Genomic DNA, 15,979 nt, shown 5'->3' with positions numbered 1-15,979 from the left:
ATAATTATGAGAAACGGGTTTCTACAATGCACAGTTCATATCACAGTAAATAACAGCGTTTCAATAATGATGTAAATGTGCGCGCGAGCGCCCCTTCGAGTCTCCATCTTCTCAAGTGGAAGTTGATTTCCGCCATGATGGGTGTTGCTGTCGTCAGAGGTTTCAGTGTATTGCTATGGAACACTTTTCCGTTCATCATAAAATATCGTGCAGTTTAATATTTAACATAACATCATTCTTCGATTTTTTGTCCGATGTTTAAGCCACGCTGGCTTCTTTTTCTTCTTATTGTTCTTAAAAGCTTTTTTCCCACACCCAATATGGCCGCCGTCTGTGTCCATATGTACGATACAACCCCAAGATGGCCGCCATCCACGTCCGATTTAGCTGTACCCACCAAACATGGCCGCTAACTGTGTCCGTATCTGTGTCGTCAACACCCAAGATGGCCGCCCGTTGCATCCGTGTCTGTTCCGCAGGAATGTGGAAGAAGGCGGCGGCCGCGGCGCTAGTGCCAAACTTTGGGGAATGATAGCAGGCGCTGTGTGGTATGGGAGCCGCTGTTTGAGAGGAGTACCATCGCTGGACGGCCTGCATTCGCAATTTAGACGTTTCTAGAAAACCACCCGAGACTGGAGAGCTTGGATTCGGGCAGAATTTCACAGAGAAAATACGGCTTTTAACACAACATTGAAGCCATGTCGGAGGACCTGAGCTCCCAACCCTGGTCCATTAACAAGGATGACTATGAATTACAGGAGGTCATTGGTAAGTGTCCGAGAAAATTTACACAAGATGTGTTCGTACTTTTAAGCTGAATAAGCAGTTAAGGTCACACGCTGGGTATAAAAACATTTCTGCCTGCGTGTGGAAACAGACTTGAGGCATTTCATACGGGGCGAATCCCAAATGACTCGCTGTTTGATATATAGTGCACTACGCCTGGCGTAGACGCCGTTATATTCTCCTCTGTGTAGTGCACGTCTATAGGAAGTCAACTGCTATTTAGGATTGTGGCTAGGTAGCTTGTTAGCAAAGGAGCTAGCTCCGGTTTAGTGTCCGTTTTATTGTTAAATACAGGAAGTAAGAGTTTGTTTGTTATTTTAATACATCGTATGAGTGTGTAGCGTGTGTGTGAGACTAAAACTGAAATGGTTTATGAAGCCGGGTTTCGGTTTAAACTGACTTGGGTATGATAGCTTAGCAAACAATGCTGAAGCTCAGAGCAGGTGGATTAATGTGTGTGTGTGTAGAGCCGTCAACATTTATAGCTAACCACAACCTCAAGGAGAACTGACAGAGTGCTTGTGCAGTCTCAGGCCTAAGAGCACTTCATTTAACTCCTCTCACCTGAACTCAGGTGGTTAAGGGCAGGAAAACCCTCAGCATGTCCTCAACTGCATCCTGGTCACTACGTAGTGGACTAGATTCAGCAGTTGCTTGAATTTCTGAAAGCATCATCAAATCCCATAGTACACTGCTTCATAACCTACCGCATAATGAAGCCAGCAGAATACCCATAATGCACTTTCTAGGGAATAAGGAGGACACCACAGGGACTGGCATAGTGAAGTAGGGGACATGCAGGAGCAGGGTCGGGCCCTACCTAACGAGGGCAGGATCGAATAGTTTCTAGGTGCGATGAGATGATGCGACATGTTTCGTGGATGTAACTCGAAACGGGTAAAAAGGATGACATGTCGGTCTTTAATTAACATGCAAATGCTGGCTCAGGTCGGTTGTTTCTTCGGAATCCCACAACTGCCAGAAAATCATTATTAGGCCCTCAAGCATGACTCTCATCTTATCTCATCTCATTATCTCCAGCCGCTTTATCCTGTTCTACAGGCTCGCAGGCAAGCTGGAGAAGGCGGGGTACACCCTGGACAAGTCGCCAGGTCATCACAGGGCTGACACATGCCCCTTTTCCACCAAAGCAGTTCCAGGGCTGGTTCGGGGCCAGTGCTTAGTTTGGAACCGGGTTTTCTGTTTCCACTGACAAAGAACTGGCTCTGGGGCCAGAAAAACCGGTTCCAGGCTAGCACCAACTCTCTGCTGGGCCAGAGGAAAGAACCGCTTACGTCAGCGGGGGGGCGGAGTTGTTAAGACCAACAACAATAACAAGACCGCGAAAGATCGCCATTTTTAAGCGGCGAGAAGCAGCAGCTGTACAAACGCGAAGTCATCCATTATTATTATTGTTGTTGTTGCTGCTGCTTCTTCCGTGTTTTTGCTTTGATATTCACGCCAAGGTTTATGCAAACGTAGCGACGTAACTGACGTATACAACGACGTAACTGACGTATACAGCGACGTAATGACGTGGCTCCCCTTAGCACCGCGAGCTATGGAAAAGCAAACTGGTTCTCAGCTGGCTCGCAAGTTGAACGAGTTGTGAACCAGCACCAGCACTGAACCAGCCCTGGAACTGATTTGGTGGAAAAGGGGTAACTAATGCCGCTTTTCCACTACCAACGCGGCTGAGTTGGGCTGAGCCGTGCCGTGCTGAGTTGGGCTGAGTCGAGCTGAGCGGGGCTGTTGGATTTGCATTTCGACTACAACCGCGCTGAACCGTGCTGGCTGGAAGTGGGTGGACACATTGGGTGGAGTTAGCGAAAGTGGGTGGACGTCACGTGATGTCGTTAGGCGGCGCGAACAGTGACATCAGTGACCTTTTAAGCGGTAGTCTCACGACCCGGATAGTAAACAATAAACATGGAGGACATGGAGTCGTTAGTGTTGCTGGTCTTGGTGCTGTGGCTTGTTGTCACCGACAACGCCAACAGATACTGGCAAGAGCGTATAGATGAGGCGAGGCGCATAAGGCTTCAGAAATTCTCGTAATTCTTCTTCCGGGTTTACGGTGTTTACAGATCCCAGCGTGCTCGCGGGGCGTGTGTGGGCATGTGAGGACACTCCTCCTCACCAATCAGTGCACAGGGGAGTGTCTCCTCACGCCCCTAGCCCCACTCGGCTCGGTTTGGCTCGCTTCAGCCCCACTCCAAAACCGTGCGAGTTTTGGGTGCTAAGCAGGGCTGAAGCGAGCTGAGTCGTGCTGCTCTGAGGTAGTCGAAACGCGAGCCGTGTCGGGCTGAAGTGAGCTGAAGTGAGCTGAAAAAGGGTAGTGGAAAAGGGCCAATAGACACAGACAACCATTCACACTCTCACTCACACCTACGGTCAATTTAGAGTCACCAGTTAACCTAACCTGCATGTCTTTGGACTGTGGGGGAAACCGGAGCACCCGGAGGAAACCCACGCGGACACGGGGAGAACATGCAAACTCCACACAGAAAGGCCCTCGCCGGCCACGGGGCTCGAACCCGGACCTTCTTGCTGTGTGACTCTCATCTATATATAAAAATAAATGTGAGAGAGAGCATATGGATTAATGAATAACCTGATAATGAGGTTATCTATATGATACATATGGCCTCACAGCTCTTCTATATCTGCATGTGTGTCGTGTACAGCTCTCACACACAAACACGAGATAAGCTTCATGAATAATTCCCATGTGGACGCACTGATAACCTCCGACTTCCTGCCCACAAACTCAACCTGAACGCTGAGACACAGTGTGAGGGAGAGTAGAATGATGTGACGTTACTGAGATGCGCTTTCCTTTCCTGCATACAAAATGTAAATATTAGATGGCTAACACTTGTTTAGACTCCACAATTTCGGACCAATCACCTTCCGGTATGGTAATTAGGTCCTGTTCTCTTGTCTGACTCATGAGGGACTCGTTGTGTTCTGCTTGTAGTCCGTCTGCCTCACAATTTGACGTGTTCGGAGATGCTTTTCCGCTCACCACGGCTGTACAGAGTGATGAGTGTCACCTCAAACCAGTCTGCTGCTTACTGGATGTTTTTTGTTTTTCTCACCATGAATGAGGGTGCGTTCTTGGTGAAGTATGTGAAGATGATCTAAAGCGATTCGATTGAGAGTCACTAGTGAACGTTCCAGGCTGTGGTTGCCGAGGTATCGTTGTTGTATATTTATTTATGACTCGGTGTTGGTGTCATCTGTGAGACAACGGTATCCTTTGTTCCTGTTGGTAGTCGCCTCATTGTTGATATTAGTTTAATTTTGGACCCGCCCACTTTGCATCCCAACAGTCATTTCGCCCGACATTGTTACTGGTTGCCAAATTTCATTGACGTTCTCTGGTTGCTGCTCATCCTGCGTATACGAGTAACTATCACAAACTGACAGAAGGATCGTCTGAGGTTCTGAGAGGAGGAAATAAGGAGGCATGGCTAGACATGTGACACATCACGTACAGTTAAAGCCATTACGGTGGAAAAACATAACGGAAACTGGTTACGAATCGTTTGTAGCTGCAATTGCTGCAGTTTTGGCGTTAACAAGGTCAGCAGTGCTAACAACTGAAATCGGGACTGTAGCGAAGCTTATTATGAAATTTACACCTGTTTAGTAATTCTTGTATAGTGATGTCATGTACTACAACACGATTTAAACCGCCCAACTAGATAGTTATCACGATAATTGGCATCTCTCAGTGATTCCTGATACCATCATCAATCATATCGGAGCCTGTTGCAGGGTTTTCATTGGTAACCAATTGCTGATCGAAATCATCGGTTGTAATGACGTCTGAATCGGTTGTTTTTCGGCCAAATGCAATTTTCCTGTAATTGTTCGAACTTTCTCGTCGGACTTACTTGAAAAGGAATGCCGTTACTTGCGCACTGTTTGTTTGCTGAGGCTGTGTGCATGTGACGAGATAAAAGGTGGGAACCGATTGGCTAATCGGCTAATCCTTATATCGTTCAATAATTTAGCACATATTAAATTATAGCATACCACATGGTTCCCACATGGTAAGATGGCGACCCTATCCTGTATGGTATAGTGTGATGGTGACCGTGAAAAAACTGGTAAGTCTTGTGGAAAATGCCCAGCAGTTTTCTCCACGGGCACTTTTAACTCTTTACCCCTTAATGACGACATATGACGACCCTGTGTATATCCCATAATGACGACATATGATGCCGGCGTGTATGCACCATAATGACATTTGATGACTTTTTTTCTTGTAAATATGTTCTAAGGGTGAACAGTGTGTGTGTGTCTATCTATCTATCTATCTATCTATCTATCTATCTATCTATCTATCTATCTATCTATCTATCTATCTATATCTCAGGGTTTTACATTAACTTTTTTGCTCACCGGCCGCTGTGGCTAGTGGTTTTCCTGAGTCACTAGCCATTCAGCCTTTTCACTATAGCCACAGTTGTGTTGCTAGGAAATCGCAGTTTTTTCTTCACCATGAGATGTTAAAGTTCAGGAGATCTAGATTTAATTATGAATGGCAGCGTATCATGTATCTCAAGTAGCACTCAAGTATTCAGTGCTGTTAAGGTAGCTCCCTATATGAAAACATGCAACCAAGTCAGACAAAAATATAAACAGAGTATTCTGTTTATTGAACTCAAATTCAAGCCCCTTACAATATGAAATATCGTATAATATGAAAATTAACATTCAGTACAACTGAACTGATTCTAATATTAAAAGTCCAATTCAAAACATTTATCATTGAAAAACATTTGATGTTTTGATATGCAAGTATTATGTGTATTATCAAGTATTATTATGTATATTATCTCATTCTCATCTCATTATCTCTAGCCGCTTTATCCTTCTACAGGGTCGCAGGCAAGCTGGAGCCTATCCCAGCTGACTACGGGCGAAAGGCGGGGTACACCCTGGACAAGTCGCCAGGTCATCACAGGGCTGACACATAGACACAGACAACCATTCGCACTCACATTCACACCTACGGTCAATTTAGAGTCACCAGTTAACCTAACCTGCATGTCTTTGGACTGTGGGAGAAACCGGAGCACCCGGAGGAAACCCACGCGGACACGGGGAGAACATGCAAACTCTGCACAGAAAGGCCCTCGCTGGCCACGGGGCTCGAACCCGGACCTTCTTGCTGTGAGGCGACAGCGCTAACCACTACACCACCGTGCCGCCCTATGTATATTATGTATAATCTATTAATACTGTGTGTGTGTGTGTGTGTGTGAACATGTGTGGAGAGAGACATTAAATGTCCTCATTACATTCATCATCAGATGAGTCTGAATGGTCCATGAAAAATGGTCTTCATGACCTGAGGCTTCCAGCAGGCCATAAGTTGATAGCTGGGGCGGATCAACTTCTTTCCAATCGCGTGAACGTTTCTAAACAGCAGCTCCATCCTCTCCAGCTCAGCCGACTTCATGACAGCCAGGGACTTGAAAGCAATGCTGTCCTGTAGTGACCAGCCGTCTTCACCGGTTTTGATGTTATAGTGCCGATGTGTGCATTTGACTTTCCGTGGTCCTTTATAGTTTCGAGTTTAAAATTACTGGTGCCTATCTTTGCCAGACTTTCTACAGTCTTCGCAGTACATGGTATTTTCGGTTTTGCTTTGAACTAGCCAGTCTCACCCGAACTTCCATTTGTCATTGAACTGTCTTATCTTCCTATTAGCGTCTTGTTCATCTCCATGGCCGCAGCCAGCTCTGAGGCCCCCGCGGTCTGGACCTCGGTCATTTTTAAGAGCTGAAAATACATTTGTACGCTAAACATTCAACTGGATAAAAAAATAAATAACAACATTAAAACGTCTCTGTAAAAAGTGCATTGTTAATGATGTTAAACGTTGAGTCTGTCTCTGTTTGGTGCACGCGGCTCTGAGACCAAGAACACAAAAGCGAATGAGCGCACGCGCGACTCGGGAGAGGAACGCAGTGCAGGAGACACGGGGTTTCCATGGTAACCATCAGCGCACTTTCATGAAGCTATTAAATTTACATTTTCGAACGTCGTAGTCAGCTGGGATAGGCTCCAGCTTGCCTGTGACCCTGTAGAACAGGATAAAGTGGCTAGAGATGATGAGATGAAAAAATAAATATATTATTTCCCAGCTTAAGGTCGGTCCGTATCGTGAAATACTGTGACCTCGGCCCAGAGGCCTCGGTCAGTATTTTCAAGACCTCGGTCACAGTATTTCACGATACGGAACCCCCCCAGCTGGTAAATAATACACACACACACACACGATGGTACTGTTCCATCCCGGGTTATGAGAGATGCGTTACACTGATTCTGACAACATGATGACATTGTGGCTACAGCCTCAAAACAAAAAAACCCTTATGAATGAGTAGGTACGCCTTTTCGACCAACAGGGAACAGGTTCTTGAACCAATTCCGTTCAGGATTCTTTGAACAAGAACAGAATCTGTTCTCTGTGGGTCGAAAAGGGGTAACGTCCCAGTTCGGTTATACTAAACATAGGCACTAATGGAACACTGCTCAGCCAATCAAATTAGTGAGTCTGTATATTACTGAACTGTTGTATAATTAGTTAATTAGCTGATTATAGCTGAACCGGGGAAAATGGTGCATTCCAGGACCACATTCAGGAACCTGTGGTGTAATGTGAACGTGGCCATGTTTTGCCTCTAGTGGCTTTCCATATAGGATGCGCCATCAAAACCCTATATTCAATATCTTGAAAAAGGCTAAAGAGGAGCTCAAGAGGAGCTCACATGACTCTCTGAGCAGATCGGGTTTACTTTTCAGGTTTACTCCGTACTACATGTGCAGCAGCGCAGTTGTAGCCTGCCTTGTTTGTGATTTTAAAAATCAATCATTCGATAAGCCAAAGCAATAGAGTGGAAAGTTTCAACTTGTGTTTGCCTTGGATAACTTTGTCTAAAACATGGTGGTGTATCCTGATTTTTTTTCCCAGAATTTATTTTTTTTGTGTCGGTGTAACGGGTGCCAGATTGTAAATGTATCTTAGTTCCATAGGCTACATGGTTAGGGTATCTTTTGTCCTCATTGCTTGGGTCAGATCAAACCATTAAACAAGCTTCAATTATTCTTACTTTTGCCACATAAGTGATATTTTTTTCAAAACTGATGATATTCAGTTCAAACACCATTAAAAGTAATATCAGGAATAGATCTCTTGTGTGACGGCGCGGGCGGCACGGTGGTGTAGTGGTTAGCGCTGTCGCCTCACAGCAAGAAGGTCCGGGTTCGAGCCCCGTGGCCGGCGAGGGCCTTTCTGTGCGGAGTTTGCATGTTCTCCCCGTGTCTGCGTGGGTTTCCTCCGGGTGCTCCGGTTTCCCCCACAGTCCAAAGACATGCAGGTTAGGTTAACTGGTGACTCTAAATTGAGCGTAGGTGTGAATGTGAGTGTGAATGGTTGTCTGTGTCTATGTGTCAGCCCTGTGATGACCTGGCGACTTGTCCAGGGTGTACCCCGCCTTTCACCCGTAGTCAGCTGGGATAGGCTCCAGCTTGCCTGCGACCCTGTAGAAGGATAAAGCGGCTAGAGATAATGAGATTTCCGGCACGCGCTTTGCGCATCACGGACCTTGGGGATTTTAAAATGCTGCTCCGGCCCTGATCATCTCTGCCCCTTTTCCCCTGAGCAACAGGGTTTGAAACTTCAGCTATATGCCGCCACAGTGCGCTGGTCAGTCGTCAGGAATTTTGTTGCTTCGTTCATTAACCGCAGGTTACCATATCACTGATTTTATCTGAAACGTTCTAAACAATTCTGACATGTTGTCAGAATGTTTATGCAGGTGCTCAAGGGAGTTGTAGGCGCGTAATATTACATTGCAGTGCGTTTATTATATCAGATGCCTTCAGAGAAAACTACAATTAAAATATATTGTCATACCACAGAATAAACCACCCGCCAAAGTGGCTAGTGGGACTAAAGTTATTACCCGCCAAAGCCAAATTTTACCTGCATTTGGCGGGTGGGCAGGTGCTAATGTAAAGCCCTAGTAAATATATATATTTATATATATATATATTTTTATATATATATATATTTTTATATATATATATATTTTTATATATATATATATTTTTATATATATATATATATATATATATATATTTTTATATATATATATATATATATATATATATATATATATATATATATATATTTTTTATATATATATATATATATTTACATATATATATATATATATATTTTTTTATATATATATATATATATATATTTATATATATATATATTTATATATATATTTATATATATATATATATATATATATATATATATATATATATATAATTTATTTATATATATAATTTATTTATATATATATATATATATATAATTTATTTATATATATATATATATATATATATATATATATATATATATATATATATATATATACATACATACATACACACACACACACACACAAAAGGGTGGGGTGGCTGTAGCAACTGCTTTAAGGGGTAAAGAGTTAAAGTGGCGCATGTTATAATTCCGTCCCGCCACCCTTCCCTTGGCCAAAACAAAAAAACCCCTTCATCAGGATACACCAAATAAATCGTAAAGTATTAGCAATATTATAATTTTGTAACTATTTAGCACGCAGAAGACCATTAAACGAATGCATACGGGGTGACCTGAAGTGGCCAAAATAACTATCAGCAGCTAAATAAGTTGTGCGGGTGTTTGTAGCGTTATTGTGCAACGGTTACGCTTATCTATCGTCTTTTCTGACCGTACACAGTTACAGTAATCATATAACAGCGCACACACGCGTATTAGTGAAGTTCATGTCTTTTGTTCTACGGATCTGTGATTGTGTAGGCGAGAGCTGCAGTTTCCCGCTGCTTCAGTGTTTGTTTACTGCAGGACTTCCAGGTTCCTGGGTCAAAGGACCCGAACTACGGAGGCCGGGGTGGCTTTGTAGTGCCAGTCTCGGGCACGCGCACCAGCTCGTGCATGGATTGGAGTGGTTTCACCCAATTAACATTGTGTATTGTAAAAGCATTTATTGTAATTGGGTATTTTGTTGATACATGGAAGTTCATTTATTTTTCACACACAGAAAAAAATATACAACCCTGATTCCAAAAAAGTTGGAACAAAGTACAAATTGTAAATAAAAACGGAATGCAATGATGTGGAAGTTTCAAAATTCCATATTTTATTCAGAATAGAACATAGATGACATATCAAATGTTTAAACTGAGAAAATGTATCATTTAAAGAGAAAAATTAGGTGATTTTAAATTTCATGACAACAACACATCTCAAAAAAGTTGGGACAAGGCCATGTTTCCCACTGTGAGACATCCCCTTTTCTCTTTACAACAGTCTGTAAACGTCTGGGGACTGAGGAGACAAGTTGCTCAAGTTTAGGGATAGGAATGTTAACCCATTCTTGTCTAATGTAGGATTCTAGTTGCTCAACTGTCTTAGGTCTTTTTTTTTTGTCGTATCTTCTGTTTTATGATGCGCCAAATGTTTTCTATGGGTGAAAGATCTGGACTGCAGGCCGGCCAGTTCAGTACCCGGACCCTTCTTCTACGCAGCCATGATGCTGTAATTGATGCAGTATGTGGTTTGGCATTGTCATGTTGGAAAATGCAAGGTCTTCCCTGAAAGAGACGTCGTCTGGATGGGAGCATATGTTGCTCTAGAACCTGGATATACCTTTCAGCATCGATGGTGTCTTTCCAGATGTGTAAGCTGCCCATGCCACACGCACTAATGCAACCCCATACCATCAGAGATGCAGGCTTCTGAACTGAGCGCTGACAACAACTTGGGTTGTCCTTCTCCTCTTTCGTCCGAATGACACGGCGTCCCTGATTTCCATAAAGAACTTCAAATTTTGATTCGTTTGACCACAGAACAGTTTTCCACTTTGCCACAGTCCATTTTAAATGAGCCTTGGCCCAGAGAAGACGTCTGCGCTTCTGGATCATGTTTAGATACGGCTTCTTCTTTGAACTATAGCGTTTTAGCTGGCAACGGCGGATGGCACGGTGAATTGTGTTCACAGATAATGTTCTCTGGAAATATTCCTGAGCCCATTTTGTGATTTCCAATACAGAAGCATGCCTGTATGTGATGCAGTGCCGTCTAAGGGCCCGAAGATCACGGGCACCCAGTATGGTTTTCCGGCCTTGACCCTTACGCACAGAGATTCTTCCGGATTCTCTGAATCTTTTGATGATATTATGCACTGTAGATGATGATATGTTCAAACTCTTTGCAATTTTACACTGTCGAACTCCTTTCTGATATTGCTCCACTATTTGTCGGCGCAGAATTAGGGGGATTGGTGATCCTCTTCCCATCTTTACTTCTGAGAGCCGCTGCCACTCCAAGATGCTCTTTTTATACCCAGTCATGTTAATGACCTATTGCCAATTGACCTAATGAGTTGCAATTTGGTCCTCCAGCTGTTCCTTTTTTGTACCTTTAACTTTTCCAGCCTCTTATTGCCCCTGTCCCAACTTTTTTTGATGTGTTGCTGTCATGAAATTTCAAATGAGCCAATATTTGGCATGAAATTTCAAAATGTCTCACTTTCGACATTTGATATGTTGTCTATGTTCTATTGTGAATACAATATCAGTTTTTGAGATTTGTAAATTATTGCATTCCGTTTTTATTTACAATTTGTACTTTGTCCCAACTTTTTTGGAATCGGGGTTGTAATTCAGGGATGCGCATCAGTCTCAACTGAAATGTCAAATGAGTCTCACATTGATGATAAAGATATGTACAATGTGTTAATTTTTTTGTAAAATTATTTTAACAATGATTTCCAATCCATTTATTGGCCAGTTTTACTGTCAAAAAAGCCAAAGTCCGTCAGCTTCGGGGCACTTCGTCCCCCTGGCCCCCCACCGGGGCTCCACCCCCTCCGCCGCCTTTTATTTTTGAAAAGTGGATCACCCTGCCCAGTTTACATTTTAAGTTATTGCAATTTTGCGTGTTTGTCGTTATACATTTCATTTCTTTGTTCTACAAACGTTTGTGTTATGTTCTGATTTCCCAAATCTTGATTGGCCTTTGTGGCATACAAACTGTAATTGCCATGAGACCCAGGAATGACTGTTGAATTTCTATTTCAGATGGACCATGGAGAGCTAACGATTGGCTGTTAGAAATTGCGAAATTCGTTTTTGTCTGGTTCCCCCACCAGGGCATTGCCCTGGACCCACATGACCCCCGGCCTAATCTGTTACTTTTCACGTTTCATCTGTTGTTTTCCATACTAATGAAAACCCTGCTGTTGTCTGTGACAAACCCAGTGCTTTCTGGAAAACTCCAGCCAGCCCACCTGGCCTGAATAACCATGTCCCGGTCATGCACAGAGCTAAACTTGAGCGTTGCTTGAGAATTTCAGGAGGTGCAGTAAACGTTCATCACATCGTAGCAGCGATCTGTGCTGATGCTGTGAAAAACTTGAGCCATGTGAATAAAACAACAGGGAGTGTTTGGCCAGTGGATTAACCGCGCACGGTGAGAATGAGGTGGCTGTAAAGCCCTGAGGAAGTCCTGATAAGGTTTTATTATTCTAATCACAGCAGCAGGCTGGAGTTTCTCACAGACACTCTGATTGAGGTGAGGGGCGTGACGGAGGAATCTGCACAACTGCTTTATATCGTTCAAATCATAAATTCATTAAAATTGTGTTTAAATAAAAAATAAAATGCATTTTTAAAATATAATACATTGATGCAACTTTTAATTAATAATTTGTGTGAATGTGTATTAGTTTTTTTTTTAAATGCGACACTTCTGTATTGCTTGCAGTTTCTGAACAAACCTAAACAGGACGATGCTCATGAGGTATCGTACAAATACCTTCAGGAATTGTGATGTTAGAAAATAAACCATGCTGAAAATGTTCAGTAGTTGTGCCAAGTTGGACATGAGAACATGGGGGGAGGAGCTCGCGCTCACGTTCAGAAACAATCGGCACAAACCATAGTTTCAGTGACTAACTGGTTCGAGTGCTCTTTATTTTGTGGATATTTCCACCTCAGAGAGCAGCAGGGCTCAGCAGCCTCTCTCTCTCTCTCTCTCTCTCTCTCTCTCTCTCTCTCATATCTGTCTCGCTCTCTCGCTCTCCCCCGTCTGTCTCTCGCTCTATCTCTTCCCCGTCTGTCTCTCGCTCTCTCTCGTCTGTCTCTCTCTCTCTCTCCCCCCCTCGTCTGTCTCTCTCTCTCTCTCCCCCCCCTCGTCTGTCTCTCTCTCTCTCTCCCCCCCTCGTCTGTCTCTCGCTCTCTCTTTCCCCCCTCGTCTGTCTCTCGCTCTCTCTCCCCCCTCGTCTGTCTCTCGCTCTCTCTCCCCCCTCGTCTGTCTCTCGTTCTCTCTCCCCCCTCGTCTGTCTCTCGCTCTCTCTCCCCCCTCGTCTGTCTCTCGCTCTCTCTCCCCCCTCGTCTGTCTCTCGCTCTCTCTCCCCCCTCGTCTGTCTCTCGCTCTCTCTCCCCCCTCGTCTGTCTCTCGCTCTCTCTCCCCCCTCGTCTGTCTCTCGCTCTCTCTCCCCCCTCGTCTGTCTCTCGCTCTCTCTCCCCCCTCGTCTGTCTCTCGCTCTCTCTCCCCCCTCGTCTGTCTCTCGCTCTCTCTCCCCCCTCGTCTGTCTCTCGCTCTCTCTCCCCCCTCGTCTGTCTCTCGCTCTCTCTCCCCCCTCGTCTGTCTCTCGCTCTCTCTCCCCCCTCGTCTGTCTCTCGCTCTCTCTCCCCCCTCGTCTGTCTCTCGCTCTCTCTCCCCCCTCGTCTGTCTCTCGCTCTCTCTCCCCCCTCGTCTGTCTCTCGCTCTCTCTCCCCCCTCGTCTGTCTCTCGCTCTCTCTCCCCCCTCGTCTGTCTCTCGCTCTCTCTCCCCCCTCGTCTGTCTCTCGCTCTCTCTCCCCCCTCGTCTGTCTCTCGCTCTCTCTCCCCCCTCGTCTGTCTCTCGCTCTCTCTCCCCCCTCGTCTGTCTCTCGCTCTCTCTCCCCCCTCGTCTGTCTCTCGCTCTCTCTCCCCCCTCGTCTGTCTCTCGCTCTCTCTCCCCCCTCGTCTGTCTCTCGCTCTCTCTCCCCCCTCGTCTGTCTCTCGCTCTCTCTCCCCCCCTCGTCTGTCTCTCGCTCTCTCTCCCCCCTCGTCTGTCTCTCGCTCTCTCTCCCCCCTCGTCTGTCTCTCGCTCTCTCTCCCCCCTCGTCTGTCTCTCGCTCTCTCTCCCCCCTCGTCTGTCTCTCGCTCTCTCTCCCCCCTCGTCTGTCTCTCGCTCTCTCTCCCCCCTCGTCTGTCTCTCGCTCTCTCTCCCCCCTCGTCTGTCTCTCGCTCTCTCTCCCCCCTCGTCTGTCTCTCGCTCTCTCTCCCCCCTCGTCTGTCTCTCGCTCTCTCTCCCCCCTCGTCTGTCTCTCGCTCTCTCTCCCCCCCTCGTCTGTCTCTCGCTCTCTCTCCCCCCTCGTCTGTCTCTCGCTCTCTCTCCCCCCTCGTCTGTCTCTCGCTCTCTCTCCCCCCTCGTCTGTCCTCTCGCTCTCTCTCCCCCCCCTCGTCTGTCTCTCGCTCTCTCTCCCCCCTCGTCTGTCTCTCGCTCTCTCTCCCCCCTCGTCTGTCTCTCGTTCTCTCTCCCCCCTCGTCTGTCTCTCGTTCTCTCTCCCCCCTCGTCTGTCTCTCGTTCTCTCTCCCCCCTCGTCCGTCTCTCGTTCTCTCTCCCCCCTCGTCCGTCGCTCTCTCTCCCCCCCTCGTCCGTCTCTCTCTCTCCCCCCTCGTCCGTCTCTCTCTCCCCCCCTCGTCCGTCTCTCGCGCTCTCTCCCCCCTCGTCCGTCTCTCGCGCTCTCTCCCCCCTCGTCCGTCTCTCGCGCTCTCTCCCCCCCGTCCGTCTCTCTCTCCCCCCCCCGTCCGTCTCTCGCGCTCTCTCCCCCCCCCGTCCGTCTCTCGCGCTCTCTCCCCCCCCTCGTCCGTCTCTCGCGCTCTCTCCCCCCCCCTCGTCCGTCTCTCGCGCTCTCTCTCCCCCCTCGTCCGTCTCTCGCGCTCTCTCTCCCCCCTCGTCCGTCTCTCGTTCTCTCTCCCCCCTCGTCCGTCTCTCGTTCTCTCTCCCCCCTCGTCTGTCTCTCGTTCTCTCTCCCCCCTCGTCTGTCTCTCGTTCTCTCTCCCCCCTCGTCTGTCTCTCGCTCTATCTCTCCCCGTCTGTCTCTCGCTCTATCTCTCCCCCGTCTGTCTCTCGCTCTCTCTCCCCCCCCTCGTCCGTCGCTCTCTCTCCCCCCTCGTCCGTCTCTCTCTCTCCCCCCTCGTCCGTCTCTCTCTCCCCCCCTCGTCCGTCTCTCGCGCTCTCTCCCCCCTCGTCCGTCTCTCTCTCCCCCCCGTCCGTCTCTCTCTCCCCCCCCCCGTCCGTCTCTCGCGCTCTCTCCCCCCCCCGTCCGTCTCTCGCGCTCTCTCCCCCCCCGTCCGTCTCTCGCGCTCTCTCCCCCCCCTCGTCCGTCTCTCGCGCTCTCTCCCCCCCCTCGTCCGTCTCTCGCGCTCTCTCTCCCCCCTCGTCCGTCTCTCGCGCTCTCTCTCCCCCCTCGTCCGTCTCTCGTTCTCTCTCCCCCCTCGTCCGTCTCTCGTTCTCTCTCCCCCCTCGTCCGTCTCTCGTTCTCTCTCCCCCCTCGTCTGTGTCTCGCGCTCTCGCTCTCCCCCCTCGTCTGTGTCTCGCGCTCTCGCTCTCCCCCCTCGTCTGTCTCTCGCGCTCTCGCTCTCCCCGTCTGTCTCTCGCTCTATCTCTCCCCGTCTGTCTCTCGCTCTATCTCTCCCCGTCTGTCTCTCGCTCTATCTCTCCCCGTCTGTCTCTCGCTCTATCTCTCCCCGTCTGTCTCTCGCTCTATCTCTCCCCCGTCTGTCTCTCGCTCTATCTCTCCCCCGTCTGTCTCTCGCTCTCTCTCCCCCCCTCGTCTGTCTCTCTCTCTCCCCCCTCGTCTGTCTCTCTCTCTCCCCCCTCGTCTGTCTCTCTCTCTCCCCCCTCGTCTGTCTCTCTCTCTCCCCCCTCGTCTCTCGCGCTCTCTCCCCCCCTCGTCCGTCTCTCGCGCTCTCTCCCCCCCTCCTCGTCCGTCTCTCGCGCTCTCTCCCCCCTCCTCGTCCGTCTCTCGCGCTCTCCCCCCCTCCTCGTCCGTCTCTCGC

At 47.4% G+C, this 15,979-nt stretch overlaps 1 protein-coding gene across 2 annotated transcripts in view; it reads left to right on the top strand.

Annotated features, from left to right (window-relative positions):
- Positions 1-459: 459 nt before the first annotated feature.
- oxsr1b (oxidative stress responsive kinase 1b) overlaps positions 460-15,979 on the top strand; it is a 157,702-nt gene continuing 142,182 nt past the window's right edge. Inside the window, exon 1 of one of the 2 annotated variants that reach the window (XM_060899877.1) lies at positions 460-768. In XM_060899877.1, coding sequence (XP_060755860.1) covers positions 699-768 — 70 coding nt within the window. In that variant the 5' untranslated portion in view covers positions 460-698. The remainder of the gene's footprint in view (positions 769-15,979) is intronic. The other variant, XM_060899876.1, reaches the window with a different exon arrangement.

Source organism: Neoarius graeffei, chromosome 19 (genome assembly GCF_027579695.1).
Source record: "Neoarius graeffei isolate fNeoGra1 chromosome 19, fNeoGra1.pri, whole genome shotgun sequence".
NCBI classification, from domain to species: Eukaryota; Metazoa; Chordata; class Actinopteri; order Siluriformes; family Ariidae; genus Neoarius; species Neoarius graeffei.
This window is presented reverse-complemented; position numbering and strand designations above follow the sequence as displayed.